General features: G+C 33.8%; 2 protein-coding genes across 2 annotated transcripts; both read right to left on the bottom strand.

Moving 5' to 3' along the window:
- Nucleotides 1-12,055: 12,055 nt before the first annotated feature.
- Nucleotides 12,056-13,676, bottom strand: LOC112020432 (glutathione transferase GST 23). The gene is made up of 2 exons (XM_065780426.1): nucleotides 13,279-13,676; nucleotides 12,056-12,553 (listed from the first exon to the last, which is right to left on the bottom strand). The coding sequence occupies exons 1-2, from the start codon at nucleotides 13,585-13,587 to the stop codon at nucleotides 12,191-12,193; spliced, it is 672 nt and encodes a 223-aa protein (XP_065636498.1). The 5' UTR covers nucleotides 13,588-13,676; the 3' UTR covers nucleotides 12,056-12,190.
- A 5,530-nt stretch (nucleotides 13,677-19,206) lies between these two features.
- On the bottom strand, nucleotides 19,207-20,817 carry LOC112021099 (probable glutathione S-transferase). The gene is given in 4 exon segments (XM_024053670.2): nucleotides 19,207-19,704; nucleotides 20,448-20,554; nucleotides 20,557-20,704; nucleotides 20,707-20,817. Coding segments are annotated over 4 exon segments (663 nt in total). The 5' UTR covers nucleotides 20,752-20,817; the 3' UTR covers nucleotides 19,207-19,341.
- Between the last annotated feature and the right edge of the window lie 3,863 nt (nucleotides 20,818-24,680).

The following is a 24,680-nucleotide window of genomic DNA, read 5'->3' as shown; positions in this document are numbered from 1 at the left end:
AATGAAATTGTATTTTTTATAAATTGACAATTTTAACCCTTTTTTTTAAATGACTTGATAGTTCACATTCAAATCTAAGGATAGAATGGGAAAAATAAATAATTCATTTAAGATTCCTGGGAATAAACCAAACATAGGAATAACAACATTCTTAGGAATGTGATTCCTAGGAATCTGGATGCCAGGAGTAACGTGGATTCTCCCGTACCAAACGCTACATAAGGGTTTTAGCATGGTTTTAAAAACCGATAGGGTAAAAGAACCAGAAAAGATGCTAATTATCGGTTTTATGGTCAGACCAGGGTCCGACCAATGGTCGAATCGGTGATGTCATAAATAATTTAATTATTATTTATTTAAATTATATAAATAATTATTAAATTTTTAATGTACTAAAACTAACAAACCAATAGTAATAAATATGTTTCCTTTTAAAATAGAGAGAGAGAGAGAGAGAGAGAGAGAGAGAGAGAGAGAGAGAGAGAGAGAGAGAGAGAGACTGACACGCTGGCATCTTCCCTTCCGAGGAGCTTGATGGGAGTCCCAGAGCGAGGGGAGGTGAGATGTGAAGTGTCGAGCTCTTCGGGTCCAAGTATCTTCCCGGGCCACTACGACCCATTTCTCCTCCAAACCCAAACGATTGATCCAGTGCTGCACCCTCCCGCACCTAATCCCTCACTCTCCATCTCTCTCTCTCTCTCTCTCTCTCTCTCTCTCTCTCTCTCTCTCTCTCTGTGTCGCTTTCACTCACTTGCTCGCTGTGCAGGGTGTCTCCGTTAGAAAGCTCAACCACTGGCGAAGAAGAAATGGATGATCTGAGAAGAATTGTGACTGGGTGATCCGACACAGGGGACTCGGGTTAGGGTTAGGGATTCCATTCAATTTGGTTTAGATTTGGGAATTTACTGTTTTTTTTATTTATCTATTTTAAATTTTTGGGTTTGTGTTGTTGGACCTGGGTTTGTATTCTTGTTGTTCTTGTTCAAGACACATTTAGATCTTAATTCATATGATTTTTAGTTTTTAATTTTGTTTAAATTTTTTTTTATCTAGTTAAAATTAATATATATTTTTTTAATTTAGAGGCCGACGTGGCATTTTTTAATGCCAAAAAACATTTTTTATTATTAATTTAGGCCACGTGGACATTAATTTAGTATTATTTATTCATGCCGTTTGCCATGTCAGCTTTCTCCATTTCTGATATAACGGCAGGGACCAAAACGGGAAGCGTTTTTCAGGATAGGGACTAAAAGCGGTAAAAATAAAATGTAGGGACTAAAATGGGAATAGCCTGAAAATGTAGGGACTAAAATGTGCTTTCCACCTAACAAAAATGGAAGCATCATAACGACATGAACACACGGTGGGAGTAATTAAGGTGATTTTTTTTTTTTTTTGATAAGAAATTAAGGTGAATTTTAATGAAACAAAAACTTGTTTTCTCATAATGTGGATTTTATATCATGGTGTGTTCTGACCTTGAATTGATACCTTCATGAATTCCATTGGTTTCATCGAATCTTCCTTTCCTTTGCTTGAAGGTCTTTATCACAAAGTTGGAATAACTTTAAAGCAATATGCTACTCAAATTATATATATATATATATTATATTATATTAGATGTGAATTTTGATAAATTCATCGTTAGATTATATTTTCTTCTTGTACTTTTTGTACTTTCAAAAATTCAGGGTGATTAAGGACTAATAAGTGTGGTGGGCCTTTTTTATGTCTTGGGCTAGACTGCTCCTGCCGTACTATTCTAATTAAAGTATCAAAGATAATATTTAAACGATTTTACAACAGGAAAAATAAACGATAATATGAGTATGGCAGGATTGAATAAGCAACAAAAGAAATAACGTTAGTACTTGAATAACTATAATAAAAGAAGGAAGGGGGTTAGTTTGTTGAACTTGGCCCCTTGGCAGATTTAAGTTCAAGAAGGAAATCAATTTCCAATGTAGGTAACCTCACAGGGAGATTCTGCCACAAAAATTGCCTACTTTGGAAAATAGGCCTAAATGGCTTAATCTCAAACTCTTAACTTGCTAGAGAATGGACTATTGTGAGGGAGAGAAGTGAGTAGCCTATTGGTGCATGCTTTGTCACTCCTCACACTCTTGTTTCCTCACTACTCTCTTATTTTCTTTCTTTTTGTTATTCCTCTCTGTTTTTCTTTGTTTTCTATGTTTCTTGTCGTTCTTCCTTGTTGTTTTACTATGGCGGCTAAGGCATTTTTATACTGCTTGTCATGGTTAAATTTACCGTTTTACCCCTTAACCATTTTTGGCCTATTGTAGGTGTTCTTCCCAAACTACCCACTAGTCTACTAGCTGCCTAGCCACCACCACTATCTTGTGTTGGTTGCTCCATGTTCCATTCCCAAACAAATGGAGTTTTGTTTTATTTTCTTACTATTCGTGGCATTCCCATCTGGATAAAGGGTTGGTTATTCTCTCATGCTAACTCTTACAGTACGCACTTAGTGATTTCAGCTCATCCTTGCCTCTTTTGGGTGGTATGTCATCACAGTAGGACATTTCTCCCAAAAGAGCTTGAGTGGGAACCCTAGAATAGGCTTCTCCCTTCTTCCTACTACCAAACCACACCCTCTCTTACCTCTGACCCATGGCCCACCTTGTATTGGTTGGGTATAAGTTGGTGGTGCTTGAGTCTTGTGCGTGCTTCACTCCTATATGAGTCCATTGCTTGTCTAGTGTTTACGCATTTGCTATTGCTTATGGGTTTGTCTGGTGTTGCCTTGTGTTCTGCCGCTTGCTTAACATTTTGTGATGTGGGTGAGTCATTGGGTCTTTATTCTTCTCATCTTGTTTCTTCTTTAGGCTGGGTATTGCTTGGATGTAAGCCTTTGCTTCTTTCAATTTGGCCCTTATCTCTTTTCACCCTTGGTTTGTGGGCTAAATGGTACTCCTGCCATGCCACTGCATTGTCCCTGCCATGACATTGTTTAACTTTCATTTGCTAGGCTTCCTCTGAGCTTGCCATGTATTATTTCTTCCCTCAGTTTATGTTACCCGGTATTTCTACTAGGTCAGTTCTTACATCATCTTGGGCTTCCTCGGCCTATTCTATTCCTTTGGGCATCCTTAGCCCGTTTCATTCCTTGAGGCATCCTTGGCCCATCTTATTCTTTCCTACTTCTTACATTCCTATGAGTTTTTGCTGAATCTTTTGGGCTTCTCCGGCCCAATTACCATATCTTTTACTTTTGGGTTTATTGGCCTTTGAACCAACTCCATTTACTAATTTCTTTCTTTGGGCTCGTCCAGCCTATCTTTGCTTACTTTCTACTTCTTACGATTCCCATGGGCTTACTAGTTCCTTCTTTGGGGCTCTCTTGGGCCTATTTACTTTTTTTGGGACCCTTTTACTATTTTGTGAACCTGTGTACCATTATTCCTACCATTCGGGTCTAATGGTTTTTCTTATTTTTGCTAATTCTTCTTTCTTCACCTCTTTTTATATTGTTGGACTTCTTCTTGCCATTGAACTTTTTCTTGTTGCCAAAATGGGCCTCAACAATAAGTTATAATTATATTATCTATGAATTTTTTTTTAATAAATTTACAAATTATGTATCAATATTAAAAATAAGCCAACAAAAATTAAAAAAAAAAAAAATACCCTTTGTTTTGTATTAGTTACAAATACATATACTTATGTCAAGGTCGAACTCTCTTTTTTGGTTGCAATAAGGGCGCGGGCTAATCTCATTTGTTAGGATACATATTTTAAAAAGAATTTAAGTTGAATACGATTGTGGTACAAAATTCAATATTTAAACTCTCCAATAATAACATCTCACGTAAGGTTTTCACAATTTAAAGAATAAGAATTGCCACACCCAATTGTTCACTCACATAAGACAAAAGAATAAGCAAACCAAAATCAAAATCCCTTCGTCCTTCCCTAATAAGTAATAACCTCACAAATCGGTGGAGTCTGGAAAATAGCTTTTTTTTTTTTTTTTTTTTAAATTTTTGGGTCACCAAAACTGATTTTTTTTTTTATTGTAAATTTTTTTTTTTTTTTTTTTTAAATTTTTGGGTCACCAAAACTGATTTTTTTTTTTATTGTAAATTTTTTAATTTTATTGTTGGCACTTGGGTTTGCCTGGGAGCTTGCACATTGGAAACTTGAAGGAACCCAACTACAAAAATGGACAAAAAAGTAAGAGCACCGTCACACAAAAAGCTAAGTGTTCTTTTTCAAAATTCGGCAATGTCTCTGCCTGTATTTTGCTTGAAAGCTTGCACATAAAGAGAGTCTAGCAACAAAAAGGGCTTGAGCATCGTCACACAAAGCCAAGAGGCGGTCACCCAAAAAAAAGTTATTTTCCAAACTGGCAATATCTCCAACGGATTTTGGCGACGTCTCTTGCAGGTTGAGGTTCGGTGGTTCTTTGGTTCTAACTTGCAAGGAGGAGGGATTTTATAGCTCTTGACATGAGGAATGATTGTGTGTGCCAAGTCCTATTCTTAAATTTGTGAAAAGCTAACGTGTATTGTAATTATTGGAGGGCAAAGCTATGAGCTTTGCACCCATCCTTTTTGAATTTAAACTTTTTAAAAAAGAGTTTGACAAGGATGAAGGTGTAAAATCCATGTTTTATATCATTCAATAAGAGATTGCCACATTAATTTTTTATTTAAAATTCAATACATCCTACCATATATAATAAGTTAATAACATCTTAATAAACTTATAGTCGAATTAGATTTTTAAATGGATATTAGAATTGATTAAGCGTAATTGTGCTTATTTTTTAATATGTAATATGTGATGTGATATGTTAGGATTGGAATATGTGACAACATCATTACAAAATTTAATCTCTTAAAAAAAAACCAATTTAGTTTTATTAGGATTCTTTGCTTAAAAGTTAAAACGGATTAGGATCCCATGTGGTTACATGTTTTTTTATTTTTTATTTTTTATAGTTTAGGTCACATGGCATCTTAGGTGGCATAAGACTATTTTTAAAATTTTTTAAAATTTATTTTGGCTGTTAATCACATTAACATTTTCTACTCATCACTTAATCATGGAGTCTATTTTAATACAATACCAAATGGTTAGTTATTAAACTAATATGGCGTTTGGTATAGGGTAATGTTTTAGGATTCCTAGGAATGTTTAAAGATTCTCATGTTTGGTTGCAAATCATGCTAAGGAATCAAATGCCAGGAGAATCTGGATTCTCCCCTTAAACCCCTCTCAATAGGAATGTGGATTCCCTTTAAAACAGGTGGGAATCCAAATTCCCAAGCTTAAAGGAAATTGTATTTTTTATAAATTGACAATTTTAACCCTTTTTTTTAAATGACTTGGTAGTTCACATTCAAATTTAAGGATAGAGTGGGAAAAATAAATAATTCATTTAAGATTCCTGGGAATAAACCAAATATAGGAATAGCAACATTCTTAGGAATGTGATTCCAATAGCAACATTTTTAGGAATGTGATTCCTATGAATCACATTCCTAGGAATCTGGATGCCAGGAGTAATGTGGATTCCCCCGTACCAAACGCTACATAAGAGTTTTAGCATGGTTTTAAAAACCGATAGGGTAAAAGAACCAGAAAAGATGCTAATTATCGGTTTTATGATCAGACCAGGGTCCGACCAATGGTCGAATCGGTGATGTCATAAATAATTTAATTATTATTTATTTAAATTATATAAATAATTATTAAATTTTTAATGTACTAAAACTAACAAACCAATAGTAATAAATATGTTTCATTTAAAAAAAAAAATACAAGTATATAAGTATATAACATCTTTTTAAAGAATTTAACATAATAACGTTACAAAACAATCATCCTTAACATAATAAACTTTCAACAAAACCAAATAAATAAGTTCATTAGTCATTACATTTACATCCAAATGGCAAATAACAAATAAATTCATTACATCCAAATAGCAAATAAGTTTTAAAGTTTCAAACAAACAACTACTAAGTTTTAAGACCCACCAAGCCTCATTTGTTATGAAGAAAATTGAAATCAATATCATCATGTGAACCAAATGCTCCACCACTAGCATCATTATCATCATCCTCATTCTCATCTTCTTCATCTTCAACTTGAATAGGATTATTCTCATCATAAGGTACACCTGTACATGCAGCCACATCACCTTTAATTCCAGTTAGATATCTTTTCATCCTATTGATGCTCCCTCCTTTATAAATTTTCTCACAATGTATACATCTATAACTACTTTTTTAGTCTTTCAACTCTTTAGTTACATGATCCCATGTGGGATCACATTTCGCTCTCATAGATGAAGAATTAGCATTAGACCCGATTGTAGAAGCATGTTCATTAGATGGTACAGAGGCAGAGTCCTTTTCACTCAACAATTTTAGACTGGTAGCAACCATTTTATCAACAAATAAATTCATCAACACAACATACACAAACAATAGTTAATAAGTTCAAACTGGCAGCAACCATTTTATTAACAAATAAATTCATCAACACAACATACACAAATAATAGTATAATACTCTGTAAACTATATTTCACAAACAATAATATTCTGTAAATCAAATCCACAACATACACAAAATCACAAATAAACTAAAATGCTATTGTAAACTAATAATTGAAGTTACCACTTACTAGTGAAGTCACGGAAGGAGAACCTGAGATGAAGCCTAGAACATGAACTGAGAATCTAAGATGAAGTCGAGAGTAATGAAAAAAAAAAAAAACAGAGAGAAAATGATCAAAATTAAAATCAAGTAATGAAGTAATCAAAATCAAAAGAAAAGAATATTAATTATTACCTGATGAAGCCGAGAGAAAAAAAAAAAAAGAACCGAGAAAATCAAAATTAAAATCAAGTAATCATAACAAAAGAAAAGAATATTACCTGACATCGAGAAGCAGAGAGTAGAGAGGGCGAGGGCGAGATTGTGAGAGTGAAGGAAAAAAGAAAAAAGAAAAAAACCAGAACACTTCACAGCTTCAGATGTCAAGAGGATGAGAAAGGGGAAAAAAATTTTCAGAGGCGTGCGTGAAGTGAGACCATGAGAGTGAGGCAGAGAGAGTGAGAGATATTCATGATTTCAAGGAGAGTGAGCTTAAGTTGAGTGAGGCAGAGAGGCAGAGAGCTTGAGACTATGAGAGAGGCGTGAGATGAGGCATCAGGCGTGAGAGATGAGAGTGTTTAAGAGAGGCGTGAGTCATTAGGGTTAGTTTTTAGCCAAAACGACATAGTTTTAGGCTGGAAAAAGGACAAAAAATCCCAATCGGTCAGTAACCAGTTCGACCATGCTGGTTCTCGGTTCTCCGATTGAATCGGCCGGTTTTCAAATTTCCCTAGTTTTTAAGCTATTTTCAGTTTTTAGCCATAACCGGACCGGATTGGAGGCCGGTTCCCTATTGAACCGGTCAGACCGACCGATCCAGTCCAGGTCGTTTTTAAAACCATGAGTTTTACTAATGTGTGCATTTTCAGGAAACTTTTATGTAAAAATGAAAAAAGTTACTAACTTTTATGTAACCAAACCACTTTAACTAATATATTTGAAACGTTAGAGATCAAATTGACACATAGTGTAAACGTTAAGGTGTAAAATACTAATTTACCTTAAAAAATTAACGAGTTAAGCAGACTCTTTTAATTATTCTTTCCATAAAAAAAAAAAACTCTTTTCATTAATTTCTTTCTCTTCTAGGGTTTGTTAGTGTATGTTTGTTTCCTTGGAAAAATTTTCCCCCTTACTGGGTAAAACTTGAGGTTTATAATTATAAGGGTTAAGCTATAGATTTAATAAAATCAGTGGCCTTGACTTGATTTTTCATAGAGTTATATATATCTGTTTTGCTAAAAAAAGATAGGGTAAATTACAAAGTTGATCTCTATTTTTTACACAATATCTTAATTTGGTCCTTAACCTTTCAATTGTGTCAATTTGGTCCCTAACTTTTTCAGCGTTGTGTCAATTTAGTCCCTACTGTTATTAATTGGATGGAAAAAGTTGATGTATCAAATAAAATAATTTAAATTATTTTTAATGCTATGTCATTTGCCAACTGTACCACCACATCAATTTTTTTTTTTAAAAAAATTTTTAAAAACACTACATTAAAACTAAGAAATGTGATGTGACCACCAAAATCCCTAAACTCTCTGACTCATCTTCGTCTCTTCTCCATAAATCCATGTAATTATTTAAAACAAAAAAAGGGTCTTCGTTACACAAATTAGCGATCAAAATCAGAATTTCAAGCATAAAACCAAATCGATTCCATAAAAATTCAAAATGAGATCAAATGCAACACAACATGCAACTTGTAAAGCTCCAATAAGATAGATCCAAACAAAATTGGATCAAAATATAAATTTCAACTGAAACTGAAACTCAGATTTGTTAGTTTTTGGGATTTCAGATCAAAAGCACTTGTGTAGACCAACACAGTCCCCTCCAAGGTCCAAAAGCATAGCAGACATAGAGAGATTCCAAAGCATAGAAAAAATAATAATAAAAAGAAATTAATAAAGCTTAAGTGAAAATGGCAGAGAAGGTTCTAGGGATTGAAGTTTTTGTTTGGTTGCTCAGAGAACAAAGATGGATAAGTGAGGGAATGATAAGGGAAATTGGAATTTTGTTCTAGTTTGTTTGTTCTAAGTTATTTCAAGCATAAAACCAAATCGATTCCATAAAAATTCAAAATGAGATCAAATGCAACACAACATGCAACTTGTAAAGCTCCAATAAGATAGATCCAAACAAAATTGGATCAAAATATAAATTTCAACTGAAACTGAAACTCAGATTTGTTAGTTTTTGGGATTTCAGATCAAAAGCACTTGTGTAGACCAACACAGTCCCCTCCAAGGTCCAAAAGCATAGCAGACATAGAGAGATTCCAAAGCATAGAAAAAATAATAATAAAAAGAAATTAATAAAGCTTAAGTGAAAATGGCAGAGAAGGTTCTAGGGATTGAAGTTTTTGTTTGGTTGCTCAGAGAACAAAGATGGATAAGTGAGGGAATGATAAGGGAAATTGGAATTTTGTTCTAGTTTGTTTGTTCTAAGTTGTTATGTGGAAAAATAAAAAGAATTAGAGAACTAATTGAATGAGTGGAGTTTGAATTACTAGTATTGTGACAAACTAACAGTGAAATTTCAAGTGGGATAAAAATAGGAATTAATCATGAAAATTTTTCTTTTAAATTTTATTCCACGTGGTAGTACATGTGTCATCTAATGTGGCATAAATTAGTTTTTTAATTTGGCTACTAGCCACATCGGCATTTTTCATCCATCACTTAACGGTAAGGATTATTTTGACACTATCAAAAGGTTAGGGACTAGATCGACACATTTGAAACGTTAGGGATCAAATTGACATTTAGTATAAAGGTTAGGGACCAAATTTGTAATTTACCCAAAAAGATATATTTATGGAATGCTGATGCGAAACTCCACCATGTGATTAAATATATTTATGGAATGATTTGATAAGATATAATTTCAAATCTAAAACATCACAAATTTGTTGGAGTAACATCCATCCACCATGTGTTGTTAAATTCATCACAAATTTCCTCCCTTTTTTTTTTTCTACGATGAGCTTTTTCTGGTTGCGATGAAATTTGTGGCTATGATGACCTAATTTTGTCCATCCAAAGATTTGCATTTTATTGTTTGAGTCTAAAAGTCCATGAAAAAAGGAATCATGAATACTGAATAGTGAGTCACATGGTTAAAACACGTTCTATTATGCATAACACTCACATATATTAACATAATTCGCAAATGAGACGTCGTAAGGTGGCTTAGAAATTAAGGAAACCAATTTTAAATTTAAAATGAGAAAGAAAGAGAGTGTAGTTAATAATGTATGAGTATTTTTTTTCTTCATCTTTTTCTTTATTTTTTAATTACCAATGTATGTTACTAACATGTTTTAGCTCTTCAAAATATACACACAGGTAGTTGTTGTCGGTTAAGTACAGTTTATATCTAGTTTGGGCGTACCTTTTCTTTATTAAAATTTTTTCTCTCTTTTGTTTAGCTCATCTATTTATTAAATTTTTTTCTCAGTTGAGTTTGGTTTGGTTTCATTTTAAGTTCTTTTTATATTTGGAATTGATTTGTTTTTTTTTTATTTTTTTTTTTTTTTATTTATTTTTTTGTTTTTTTTTTATTTTTTTGTTTGTTTATTTATTTTTTTATTTATGTGTATTGCTAAAGAAAGTCTACTAAATTCAGCTTTTTTTTGTTTTTGTACGGTGCGTCTCCCCCAGTGCGCTTTTTATTTTTGTTGTCGGGTTGGGCTCCTGGGGGGCTGTTTGTTGTTCTGGGCTGGGATTGCGAAGCTGGTTTGGTGGTTGTTGTCTGGCGTTGTGGTGCGGCCGCAGGTTTGGGTCTTCCTTTGTCTCGTGTTCGTGCTTCGGCCGGTGTGGATTTCCCTTTGGGTCTTCTTCCCTCTTTGTTTGCTGTGGGTTGCTTGCCCGGGCTTTGTGGGTCATTTTTTGCTCGGGGGACCTTAACCGGGCAATGAGGGTAATATTAACATCCGAACATCCCATCCCAAATGTGCCCGGCAGAACTAGGAGTGTCGCAGCCGGGCATTTCTGCGGGAGTGGGAACCAAGTTCCAAGGCCATTCCTACGGCGTTCCACTCCCATCTAACCACCCACTTGTAATCAAGGGTATTGGACCTCCCTTTGCACTAACCATGAGAGTAATTATGACCTCTCCACTAACCTTGGGCTATAAATATGAGAAGTTGGAGCAAAAATGGGGGTGGGAAAAAAGTTCACCAGAAATAGGGAGAAAGGAGAAATGAGCTATAGAGAGGGAGAGGGAGAGAAAACAGAGATAGGACCTCACAGAGTCTCTGTGCCGAGGACCACCCATCGTGGGAAATCCTAAACTCACTTTTCAAATAAGTTGTGAGCCCAAGTGAGGCCCAGCTCATTCACCTTTCATTCGGTGCGCACAATTATTATTATTATTATTATGATAAAATACATATTTGGTCCCTATCTTTACACCACATTTCAATTTGATCCCTAATATTTCAATTGTGTCAATTTGGTCTTTAATCTTTTAGTGTCATGTTAATTTAGTCCATGCTGTTATATCTTATATAAAAATTGTTGACATGACAAACGGGCAAATACAATTTTAGTTTATTATCACATCAACGGAAGCTAATTTTTTATTTTAGCTATTAGACACATCATCAATTTTATCTAAAAGATAATAGTAAGGACTAAATTGACATGGTTCTGAAAGCTTAGGGACCAAATTGACATAATCGAAAGGTTAGAGATCAAATTGAAATATGATGTATATGATAGGGATCAAATACATAGTTCACCCCTATTATTATTATCCTATAATACTATCACTCTCACAAGGGTTCTCGCTTGTGTATCCTATTATTATTATTATCCTATAATATTATCACCCTCACAAGGGTTCTTGCTTCATATACACAAGCATTGAAAATATACAAACATAAGCATGAAAAATATATAAACATAGATACTAGGAGTATTAGGATCCTCTCTATTTGAAATAGATCAATTTCATGATTGAGATTATAGTGTGCATTTGAATACTATTTATTTTGCTGAAAACTAAAAATTTATTGTTGAAAACACCGTAGCAAAATATTTTTTATTGCTGCAAATTATTGTTCACCTGTTTTTAGCACTTGGCTGGTCTATACACAAGGGTTCTTGCTTCATATACACAAGCATTGGAAATATACAAACATAAGCATGAAAAATATATAAACATATATACTAGGAGTATTAGGATCCTCTCTATTTGAGAAATAGATCAATTTCATGATTGAGATTATAGTGTGCATTTGAATACCGTTTATTTTACTAAAAACTGAAAATTTATTGCTTAAAACACCGTAGCAAAATATTTTTTATTGCTACAAATTACTGTTCACCTGTTTTTAGCACTTGACTGGTCTATGAACAGTGCCATGAACTAGTTAAAAAAAAACGCAAGGAAACAAACGCAAATGCAGCCGCTGGAAACAAACACACCCGTAGTGTCACGTTATTTAAATTTTTAAATGACATGCCATCTTATACACTTTCAAATTTTAATTGAGAAACATATTTTCTCTCTTTAGGATTCTGATAAAATAAGATTCAAGCAAGCAGCTAGCGGGCATCATAGCCAGTAGTTTTCTCCCTCAATGATTTAAAATGTGCCAACAATTTTGTATAGTCAGGTAGGTTCTCTTGGATTATAGGAAGTTGCTTGAAATTCTCAGCCCATGCATGCAAGCGAGGCACAGTACTTGGTACTAGCAGTTTAACTCCTCCCATTTCTTCCATGCCTATAAACCAGTGACACAGCCATCCATATGCTATGTCTACTAATCCTATATTGTCGCCACCAAAAAACTTTTTGTCCCCTAGAGCTTGCTCTTCCAAGACTTTCAGATATTCCACTATTTCTTTTATTGCATTCTGATCAAGCTCCTCTTTTGTAGATCGGAAAAATGCAGAGAAAATAGGACCCTTGATGATTCAGAAAGATAAGCTATTAGCATTAAAAAAAACAGAGAGAGAGAGACAGGGAAAGAGAGAGAGAGAGAGAGAGAGAGAGATTGTTTTAGTTATGTTATAAAATTATTTCTCTACTTGCCATTCATTCCCTATCATTAACATAATTAAAAACTTAGAGTAATTACACTTTATCACCTAAAATTATACTCTAAATTATACTTTGTACCATAAACTTTTAAAATGCATGATTAGCACTTAAACTATAACTCGCCCCCTACCATCAATTTTTCATTATTTTGGATAGAAAATCAAAGTTTATGGTGCATAGTGTAATTTGTAGTATAATTTAGGATGCTATCTGTGCAATTTGAAAATTTAGAGTGTAAAGTGTAATTTTGAGTATTGTTTTTGGATAATAAAATGTAATTTCTCCTAAAAGTTGGAGATATGAGACTTCTCACAAAAGTCAAGAAAAAAGAATTATAACTAGAAGTAATTCAGAACTCAGGTAATTAATAGAAAGGTGATTAATTAAATTTGACAACATGAGCACATTAAAATCCTCTCTACTTAAAATTAATCAATTTTATGGTTTACATTAAATATTATAAATAAAAAAGTGTATCCTATCATTTTGAAACTTTAAATGGCGTGTCATTATATATATTTCAGGTGTAATATCTAAGCTTTTGTTTGAAGTCTTGCTTTCATGTTAGGTTTGTCATATTTTGTTTTACGTTATGTGTTCCTGATTTGATTGTGATCGTCGCTATTGCCTTTTCTTCTGCATCTTTTGTCCGGAACGGGTTTTGTGGCCTTTTTTCTTCGTTCTTTTGCAGGATAGGGTTGTGCTGCGCTGTTTGTTTGCTATCTTGAAGGATAACCGGGGTCTTCTTTTTAGGTTTGTTGTACTGCAGTAGCCTATCACTCTTGTTGCGCAGGTCCTCTTCTATGTACTCATATTTCACACCCTTCAGCTTCAGAGCCCATATCACTCTATAGCTAAAGGGGCTAGGCCAAAATCCAAGCAGCTGCACTTCTTCCATTATAATTGTAATTTGTAAATAGGATACCAAGGTTGGAAGACTACCACCAGCGCCTAAATGTCAATTTATAGCAACAACGGAACTAGGTTTCTTGCTTAGCACTTAATGGTTGTCAAGTTTGAAAAAGTGTGTATTTAAGAAATTAAAATTCTTTATTTTTTAGAATCTCTATCTTAATTATTAGAATGAAATCATGCCAACGGGTTATGGTTAAAAATGTGGAGGGATTGAACATTGAGTTAGTTTAATTAATGGAAAATATTATTCTATATTTTAGAATATTTTACAAGTATAATAATGGCGTTTTTCTTTATTTTTACATGGATAATAAATCTCATTATGAATTTAATTAGTGGACCCATTATTATGTTAGAGGAAATATACCACACTATTATACTTTAAAAACATTGTGTAATTACTCCTAGCTTAATTGATTATCTGAATGCTGGAAGAGCATTTTATAAATATATTTTTGAAAAAATTTTCCTTTGTGCAAACTCTTATCATACAAATTTATCCTGAGTGATAGACAATAATAAAGTTCACATTATCTATTATGATCTATTTAATATATATATATATATATACATATATTAATAATGGTCTGATGTAATAAGTTGTGATGAGTAGCAGATAAATAATAAACTTCACGTGTCCACAGACTTTCACCAACTTAAAACTTTTCATGTCAGAAAATTCAATCAAGCCATGAAATAATGGTGTGAACACTACATTCTCATTAAAAAAAAAAAGTCCAGACTTTCTCCAACTTAAAACTTTTCATGTCAGAAAATTCAATCAAGCCATGAAATAATGGTGTGAACACTACATTCTCATTAAAAAAAAAATGGTGTGAACATAACATAAAAATTATTTTGCAGGCTCCATCAATGAGACACAAAAGGACAAGGTGGCACAGCCACTGGGACCACAGAAAATTTGCGTATCATTCATCTTTTGAAAATCATGGCCGAGGATGTCCACAATTCATACGATGTGGCAAGAAAAAATGGAAGAATCATAAAGGCATATAAAAGTCAAATGAATGGGCCAAGTTCCCCGGAATCACGAAAAGTAAAATGAAATGAATGAAACCAAAAACTAGTGTTCTCTATTCTCTAGAGAGCCTAATCAAACAAAAAACATAATGTGGATTTTATTATATGATGGTGCGTTGTGACCTTGAATATAGGCCGGGCCGCCTGCTTTGATTATTATGTCCAACTCCAAGTCCAAGATAATAAAGATGCACGCATGAAGTACCAGTCCATCCATTCCACCGAAATTTCCTTCCTTTGCTCCAGCTCACTGTCACAAAGTTATCGATACCGTACGTTACTTGTTTTGAATCGATAAAATTAAGAAATTGCCTGTTTGGTGTGTTTAAATAACAATTTTTAGTTTTTTTTTTGAAATATGTGTGGGTGAAAAAGTGTGTAAAAATACGTGTAATGTTGTTTAAAAACTAAAAACATGTGTTTAAACACATGTACCAAATGAGTCCTAAATATTTGGTAATGATTCATAATTTATGGACTGTTTTAGGATTATTATAATATATAGGCTCAATTCTACTTATATTTTGTATAAGTTTAATTAATGTTACACTATTTAATATTTTATTGTTGGATATAAAGTTTTACAAATCCATTGTTAGAATATATTTTCTTTATATCAATATTAGAATAAGTCAGCCTAGAGTAAAAAAATTTCATAATATATATATATATATATATAAACCTTATTAGTTTTAATCCATATTTTACCCACATAACCTATTATGTCATCTAAACCCTTAAAAATACCAATTAAGTCATTTAATAAATAAATTATCATGCAATTAAAAACATTTGATATAACTTTGAGTAATATTACATTACTCAATATTTTAATGTTTTTTTTTGAGTTGCTACTCAATATTTTAATGTTGAATATGAATTTTTACAAATCCATGGTTAGATTATATATATATATATATATATATATATATATTTATACTCTCTATATTTGAAAAAATTCAAGGTAATCAAGAAGTGATAAGTAATAACTATGTCATCTATTCAATTTTTGTATTTTAACAAATTACGTATCAATATTAAAATAAGCCAAAAAGGGTAAAAAAATCCTTTATTTTGTATTTATATACTTATGTCAAGGTCAAGATTTTTTTTTTTTTTTTTTTGGGGGTTGCAATAACGGCTAGCTAATCTCTATATATTTTAAAGAGTTTAAATTCAACACAATGGTGCAAAATCCATGTGTGGGGCCCGTGGGCCTGATAGCCTCAGCTCATCGTGTAATAGGCCCAAGGCCCACGTCGAGGAAGAATGACCATCCGAGGCTAAATTAGGGAAAGCCTCTTTTTCGGATCCACGCTGAGGACCTCTTCGTCCTCAGCATACTAAGGATAATTTTGAGAAGGGACAAGTCTAGAGCAAGCTGTCACCACCACACTTAATGCATTCACCTAACCCCTCTAGCCGCATTAATGGGGATGCAACCCCTTAGCAGGGCAACGTTGATTAGTGTGAACCACTTGAGTGTTGATAAGGCCTTTGATATGACGGACGGTCAGAAGAAAGGTGAATGGATGATCAACAGATGGAAGAACAAGATAGGACAATGAAAACTATATAAAGAGGAGCGAGTAAAGGAAGAAGGGGGGCGGGAAGAAAAAGGCCACCTCGGCAGTCCGAGGAGCATCCCCCAGTTGTAAATGGTTCTAAGTATTTTTTTAATAAAAGAAAAGAGTTCATGCTTCGTGAACGCCGGCCAGCGCCTAAACCTTCGATCCACTCTCTACAAATTTATTGTTTGGGCTTGTTGGGCTGAAAACCCATTCATACTCTGGGTCCAATCCAAATTGAGTCCTTACACCATGATTTACACATTCTAAGAGCATTACCATCAGGTGTGCCAAATGCCAAATATTTGGCATTTGGCACACCAAACATCAAAAACAGACCTTCATGAGGTGTATTAAATGCCAAAATTTTTTGAGACATGCTATAGTACCATCTTATCTTTGGCACGGTAGGGATGAATATGGCATATGTGTTTATTATTTTTTTATTCATCTTTCTCTCTCATCCCACCAATTAAAATATCTCTTCATCTTCTCTCTCTATCACTCTCTATCTCTTCCCTCTCAGTCCTCCATGCTCAAGATCTCTTGCCACCAACCTCCACAGCCCTGGCCGTCGACCTCTACATCCCTCGCTGCTGACCTTTCACGCCAAGTCTCTCATTTCTTTTCTCTCTTTGTCACTCTCTATCTCTTCCCTCTCCTCCCTGCTTAAGATCTCTCGCTGCCTCACCTCGCTGCCAACCTCCACAGCCCTCGCCGTCGACCTCCACAGCCCTCACCGCCGACCTTCAGATCTCTTAAGTGGGTTGTGGGCCGGCGGTGTTTGTTAAAGATTTTGAGTTTTTTTTTTTAATTTATTTATTTAAAATTTTTAATTTTTTATTAATATTTTGTTGAGGTTTTTGGATTTGCAATTTGTTGGAGTATCCGGTGATTGTGGTTGTAGTTTGTGGTGGTGGTTGTAGTGGTGGTTGTTGGTTCTTGGGTGGTGGCGACTGCCACTAGGCTGTGCATTTGTATATTGGCTAGGTTTTGAGTAAATATATTATTTAATGAGATGTATATATTATTTTAATGTTTAAAATCAAAGAATAGAAGATGTGATAAATGTTGAATTGTAAAATGGTGTGTTAAAATAATAAAGTAGGCTTTTGGTGTGTCAAAATGACATTTTTTATAAGAGAGTTGATGGGAATGCTCTAATAGTAACACGTCCAATCAAGTTTTCACAAATTAAAGAATAGGACTTGCCGCACACAATCCTTCACTCACATCAGACAAAAGAACAAGCAAACCAAAATTAAAACCCCAATGTCCTTCTCTAACCTCAGAACCACTGAACTAAACCTTAGCTCGTCTACTGAAATCAATCGGAGTTTGGAAATAACTTTTTTTTTTTTTTTTTTTTTTTGGGTCATTAACACTGGCTTTGCGCTATTTTTTTTTTTTTTTAAATAATAATAATAATAAAGAAAGAAAAATAAATGAAGCAGTTATGTGAATTGCCAAACAAAATCTACAAAAATCAGCTTATTATTATTATTATTATTATTGTACGGTGTGCCTCCCCCAAGGCCATCTAGACATCTGGGCCCGAACTACGCAAATGGGCCCATGGTTGTTGTACGGACCTGCGATGCCCAAGCACGTTTGGGCCTTAAGCTCTAACGTGATAGTGAGGCCCAAGGTCCCCATCTCCCTTTGCCTAGGATCCTAGCTTAGGCCCACGCGGATTGCAAGCCCGGGCTTCATCACTCAATCTTTGCTCGGGGGACCTTAACCGGGCAATGAGGCTAATATTAACATCCGAACATCCCATCCCAAATATGCCTGGCAGAACTAGGAGCGTCGCAGCCGGGCATTTCTGCGGGAGTGGGAACCAAGTTCCAAGGCCATTCCTACGGCGTTCCACTCCCATCTAACCACCCACTTGTAATCAAGGGTATTGGACCTCCCTTTGCACTAACCATGAGAGTAATTATGACCTCTCCACTAACCTTGGGCTATAAATATGAGAAGTTGGAGCAAAAATGGGGGTGGGAAAAAAGTTCACCAGAAATAGGGAGAAAGGAGAAATGAGCGATAGATAGGGAGAGGGAGAGAAAACAGAGATAGGACCTCACTGAGTCTCTGTGCCGAGGACCACCCATCGTGGGAAATCCTAAACCCACTTTTCAAATAAGTTGTGAGCCCAAGTGAGGCCCAGCTCATTCACCTTTCATTCGGTGTGCACAATTATTATTATTATTATTATGATAAAATACATATTTGGTCCCTATTTTTACACCACATTTCAATTTGATCTCTAATATTTCAATTGTGTCAATTTGGTCTTTAATCTTTTAGTGTCATGTTAATTTAGTCAATGCTGTTATATCTTATATAAAAATTGTTGACATGACAAACGAGCAAATACAATTTTAGTTTATTATCACATCAACGGAAGCTAATTTTTTATTTTAGCCATTAGACACATCATCAATTTTATCTAAAAGATAATAGTAAGGACTAAATTGACATGGTTTCGAAAGCTTAGGGACCAAATTGACATAATGGGAAGGTTAGAGATCAAATTGAAATATGATGTATATAATAGGGATCAAATACATAGTTCACCCCTATTATTATTATCCTATAATACTATCACTCTCACAAGGGTTCTCGCTTGTGTATCCTATTATTATTATTATCCTATAATATTATCACCCTCACAAGGGTTCTTGCTTCATATACACAAGCATTGGAAATATACAAACATAAGCATGAAAAATATATAAACATATATACTAGGAGTATTAGGATCCTCTCTATTTGAGAAATAGATCAATTTCATGATTGAGATTATAGTGTGCATTTGAATACTGTTTATTTTGCTGAAAATTGAAAATTTATTGCTTAAAACACTGTAGCAAAATATTTTTTATTGCTACAAATTACTGTTCACCTGTTTTTAGCACTTGACTGGTCTATGAACAGTGCTATGGACTAGTTAAAAAAAAAAAACGCAAGGAAACAAACGCAAATGTAGCCGCTGGAAACAAACACACCTGTAGTGTCACGTTATTTAAATTTTTAAATGACATGCCATCTTATACACTTTCAAATTTTAATCGAGAAACATATTTTCTCTCTTTAGGATTCTGATAAAATAAGATTCTAGCAAGCAGCTAGCGGGCATCATAGCCAGTAGTTTTCTCCCTCAATGATTTAAAATGTGCCAACAATTTTGTATAGTCAGGTAGGTTCTCTTGGATTATAGGAAGTTGCTTGAAATTCTCAGCCCATGCATGCAAGCGAGGCACAGTACTTGGTACTAGCAGTTTAACTCCTCCCATTTCTTCCATGCCTATAAACCAGTGACACAGCCATCCATATGCTATGTCTACTAATCCTATATTGTCGCCACCAAAAAACTTTTTGTCCCCTAGAGCTTGCTCTTCCAAGATTTTCAGATATTCCACTATTTCTTTTATTGCATTCTGATCAAGCTCCTCTTTTGTAGATCGGAAAAATGCAGAGAAAATAGGACCCTTGATGATTCAGAAAGATAAGCTATTAGCATTAAAAAAAACAGAGAGAGAGAGAGAGATTGGTTTAGTTATGTTATAAAATTATTTCACTACTTGCCATTCATTCCCTATCATTAACATAATTAAAAACTTAGAGTAATTACACTTTATCACCTAAAATTATACTTTGTATCATAAACTTTTAAAATGCATGATTAACACTTAAATTATAACTCGTGTACACAATTTGCACCCTACCATCAATTTTTCATTATTTTGGACAGAAAACCAAAGTTTATGGTGCATAGTGTAATTTGTAGTATAGTTTAGGATGTTAGCTGTGCAATTTGAAAATTTAGAGTGTAAAGTGTAATTTTGAGTATTGTTTTTGGATAATAAAATGTAATTTCTCCTAAAAGTTGGAGATATGAGACTTCTCACAAAAGTCAAGAAAAAAGAATTATAACTAGAAGTAATTCAGAACTCAGGTAATTAATAGAAAGGTGATTAATTAAATTTGACAACATGAGCACATTAAAATCCTCTCTACTTAAAATTAATCAATTTTATGGTTTACATTAAATATTATAAATAAAAAGGTGTATCCTATCATTTTGAAACTTTAAATGGCGTGTCATTATATATATCCAAGAAATTAATAAAATCTAAACCTAAAAATGAACGCTCCATATATTTCAAGTGAAATAGAAAAGATTTTGTTAAAAGTCATGCATGCATGATAGGATTGTCATAGTCAAAATTACCTTATCTGCTCCAAATTTAATCCAGAACCGAGCTAATGCCCTTTCATAGGAATCCTTTGGCAGCAAAGGGTTCTGAGGCCAAGTTTCTTCGATATATTCAAAAACAAGGACTCAGCTATAGGTTTGCCACCATGAACAAGAACCGGAATCTTCTTGTGAACTGGGTTGTACTGCAGTAGCCTATCACTCTTGTTGCGCAGGTCCTCTTCTATGTACTCATATTTCACACCCTTCAGCTTCAGAGCCCATATCACTCTATAGCTAAAGGGCTAGGCCAAAATCCAAGCAGCTGCACTTCTTCCATTATAATTGTAATTTGTAAATAGGATACCAAGGTTGGAAGACTACCACCAGCGCCTAAATGTCAATTTATAGCAACAACGGAACTAGGTTTCTTGCTTAGCACTTAATGGTTGTCAAGTTTGAAAAAGTGTGTATTTAAGAAATTAAAATTCTTTATTTTTTAGAATCTCTATCTTAAGTATTAGAATGAAATCATGCCAACGGGTTATGGTTAAAAATGTGGAGGGATTGAACATTGAGTTAGTTTAATTAATGGAAAATATTATTATATATTTTAGAATATTTTAGAAGTATAATAATGGCGTATTTCTTTTTTTTACATGGATAATAAATCTCATTATGAATTTAATTAGTGACCCATTATTATGTTAAAGGAAATATACCACACTATTATACTTTAAAAACATTGTGTAATTACTCCTAGCTTAAATTGATTATCTGAATGCTGGAAGAGCATTTTATAAATATTTTTTGAAAAAATTTTCCTTTGTGCAAACTCTTATCATACAAATTTATCCTGAGTGATATGACAATAATAAAGTTCACATTATCTACTATGATTCTATTTTTTTTTTTTTTTTGATGAAAGTGATCTATTTAAAATATATTATATATATATAACATATATTAATAATGGTCTGATGTAATAAGTTGTGATGAGTAGCAGATAAATAATAAACTTCACGTGTCCACAGACTTTCACCAACTTAAAACTTTTCATGTCAGAAAATTCAATCAAGCCATGAAATAATGGTGTGAACACTACATTCTCATTAAAAAAAAAAAAAGTCCAGACTTTCACCAACTTAAAACTTTTCATGTCAGAAAATTCAATCAAGCCATGAAATAATGGTGTGAACACTACATTCTCATTAAAAAAAATGGTGTGAACATAACATAAAAATTATTGTGCAGGCTCCATCAATGAGACACAAAAGGACAAGGTGCCACAGCCACTGGGACCACAGAAAATTTACGTATCATTCATCTTTTGAAAAACATGGCCGAGGATGTCCACAATTCATACGATGTGGCAAGAAAAAATGGAAGAATCATAAAGGCATATAAAAGTCAAATGAATGGGCCAAGTTCCCCGGAATCACGAAAAGTAAAATGAAATGAATAAAACCAAAAACTAGTGTTCTCTATTCTCTAGAGAGCCTAATCAAACAAAAAACATAATGTGGATTTTATTATATGATGGTGCGTTGTGACCTTGAATATAGGCCGTGCCGCCTGCTTTGATTATTATGTCCAACTCCAAGTCCAAGATAATAAAGATGCACGCATGAAGTACTAGTCCATCCATTCCACCGAAATTTCCTTCCTTTGCTCCAGCTCACCGTCACAAAGTTATAGATACCGTAGGTTACTTGTTTTGGATTGATAAAATTAAGAAATTGTCTGTTTGGTGTATTTAAACAACAATTTTTAATTTTTTTTTTTGAAATATGTGTGGGTGAAAAAATGTGTAAAAATACGTGTAATGTTGTTTAAAAATTAAAAACATGTGTTTAAACACATGTACCAAATGAGTCATAAATATTTGGTAATGATTCATAATTTATGGACTGTTTTAGGATTATTATAATATATAGGCTCAATTCTACTTATATTTTGTATAAGTTTAATTAATGTTACACTATTTAATATTTTATTGTTGGATATAAAGTTTTACAAATCCATTGTTAGAATATATTTTCTTATATCAATATTAGAATAAGTCAGCTTAGAGTAAAAAAATTTCATCATATATATATATAAAACCTTATTAGTTTTAATCCATATTTTACCCACATAACCTATTACGTCATCTAAACACTTAAAAATACCAATTAAGTCATTTAATAAATAAATAATCATGCAATTAAAAACATTTGATATAACTTTGAGTAATATTACATTACTCAATATTTTAATGTTGAATATGAATTTTTACAAATCCATGGTTAGATTATATATATATTTTTTATACTCTCTATATTTGAAAAAAATTCAAGGTAATCAAGAAGTGATAAGTAATAACTATGTCATCTATTAAATTTTTGTATTTTAACAAATTACATATCAATATTAAAATAAGCCAAAAAGGGTAAAAAAATCCTTTATTTTGTATTACATACAAATATATATACTTATGTCAAGGTCGAGATTTTTTTTTTTTTTTTTTGGGGGTTGCAATAACGGCTAGCTAATCTCTATATATTTTAAAAAGAGTTTAAATTCAACACAATGGTGCAAAATCCATGATTTACACATTAGAGCATTACCATCAGGTGTGCCAAATGCCAAATATTTGGCATTTGGCACACCAAACATCAAAAATAGACCTTCATGAGGTGTATTAAATGCCAAAAAAAATTTGAGACATGCTACAGTACCGTCTTATCTTTGGCACGGTAGGGATGGATATGGCATATGTGTTTATTATTTTTTTATTCATCTTTCTCTCTCATCCCACCAATTAAAATATCTCTTCATCTTCTCTCTCTATCACTCTCTATCTCTTCCCTCTCAGTCCTCCATGCTCAAGATCTCTCGCCGCCAACCTCCACAGCCCTGACCGTCGACCAATACATCCCTCGCCGCAGACCTCCCACGCCAAGTCTCTCATTTCTTTTCTCTCTTTGTCACTCTATCTCTTCCCTCTCCTCCTTGCTTAAGATCTCTCGCCGCCTCACCTCGCTGCCAACCTCCACAGCCCTCACCGTCGACCTCCACTACCCTCATCGCCGACCTTCAGATCTCTTAATTGGGTCGTGGGCCGGCGGTGTTTGTTAAAGATTTTGAGTTTTTTTTTTTAATTTATTTATTTAAATTTTTTAATTTATTTATTTAAATTTTTTAATTTATTTATTAATATTTTGTTGAGGTTTTTGGATTTGCAATTTGTTGGAGTATCCGGTGATTGTGGTTGTAGTTTGTGGCGGTGGTTCTAGCGGTGGTTGTTGGTTCTTAAGTTGTGGCGACTGCCACTAGGCTGTGCATTTGTATATTGGCTAGGTTTTGAGTAAATATATTATTTAATGAGATGTATATATTATTTTAATATTTAGAATCAAAGAATAGAAGATGTGATAAATGTTGAATTGTAAAATGGTGTGTTAAAATAATAAAGTAGGCTTTTGGTGTGTCAAAATGACATTTTTTATAAGACAGCTGATGGGAATGCTTTAATAGTAACACGTCCCATCAAGTTTTCACAAATTAAAGAATAGGACTTGCCGCCCACAATCCTTCACTCACATCAGACAAAAGAACAAGCAAACCAAAATTAAAACCCCAATGTCCTTCTCTAACCTCAGAACCACTGAACTAAACCTTAGCTCGTCAGAGACGCTACTAAAATCAACCGGAGTTTGGAAATAACTTTTTTTTTTCTTTTTTGGGGGTCATTAACACTGGCTTTGTGCTATCAGCACTTGGGTTTGCCTGAGAGCTTGCACATTGGAAGATTGAAGAGAACCCAACAACAAAAATGACCAAAAGCAAGGACTTGAGTATCGTCACACACAAAGCCAAGTATTGGTGACCCAAAAAAAAAGAAAAAAATTTCAAACTCTTGCAATGTCTTTGGCAAACTTTGGTGATGTCTCTTGTAGGTTTAGGTTTGGTGGTTCTTCAGTTCTAAGGGAAGGAGGATGAGATTTTATTGTGAGGAATGATTGTACATGCCAAGTCCTATTCGTAAATTTGTGAAAAGTTGACGTGACATGTTATTGGAGGGTGTAAACCATATGTTTTGCATAACGGGGGAGCTTGTGTCTAGTGGCTAGTGGACACGTTGCAATGCGGACACGTGTTCTCTCTTGGATACGTGTCCGTATCTAACGTGTCTAGTGGCAACTGGCCACTGGACACAAGCCATTCCCTTGCACAACATCCTTATTGAATTTAAACTCTTTAAACAGAGTCTAAATCTTCTGTACC

Source organism: Quercus suber, unplaced genomic scaffold (assembly GCF_002906115.3).
Source record: "Quercus suber isolate HL8 unplaced genomic scaffold, Cork oak 2.0 scaffold_235, whole genome shotgun sequence".
Taxonomy (NCBI): Eukaryota; Viridiplantae; Streptophyta; class Magnoliopsida; order Fagales; family Fagaceae; genus Quercus; species Quercus suber.
This window is presented reverse-complemented; position numbering and strand designations above follow the sequence as displayed.

Excerpts from the sequence above, each read along its gene's own strand:
- LOC112020432 (XM_065780426.1), bottom strand. The coding sequence starts at position 13,587 with ATGGAAGAAGTGCAGCTGCTTGGATTTTGGCCTAGCCCCTTTAGCTAT. Across the intron at positions 12,554-13,278 it reads TCAAATCAGGAACACATAAC|GGTCCTATTTTCTCTGCATT; the intron begins GTAAAACAAAAT and ends TGAATCATCAAG.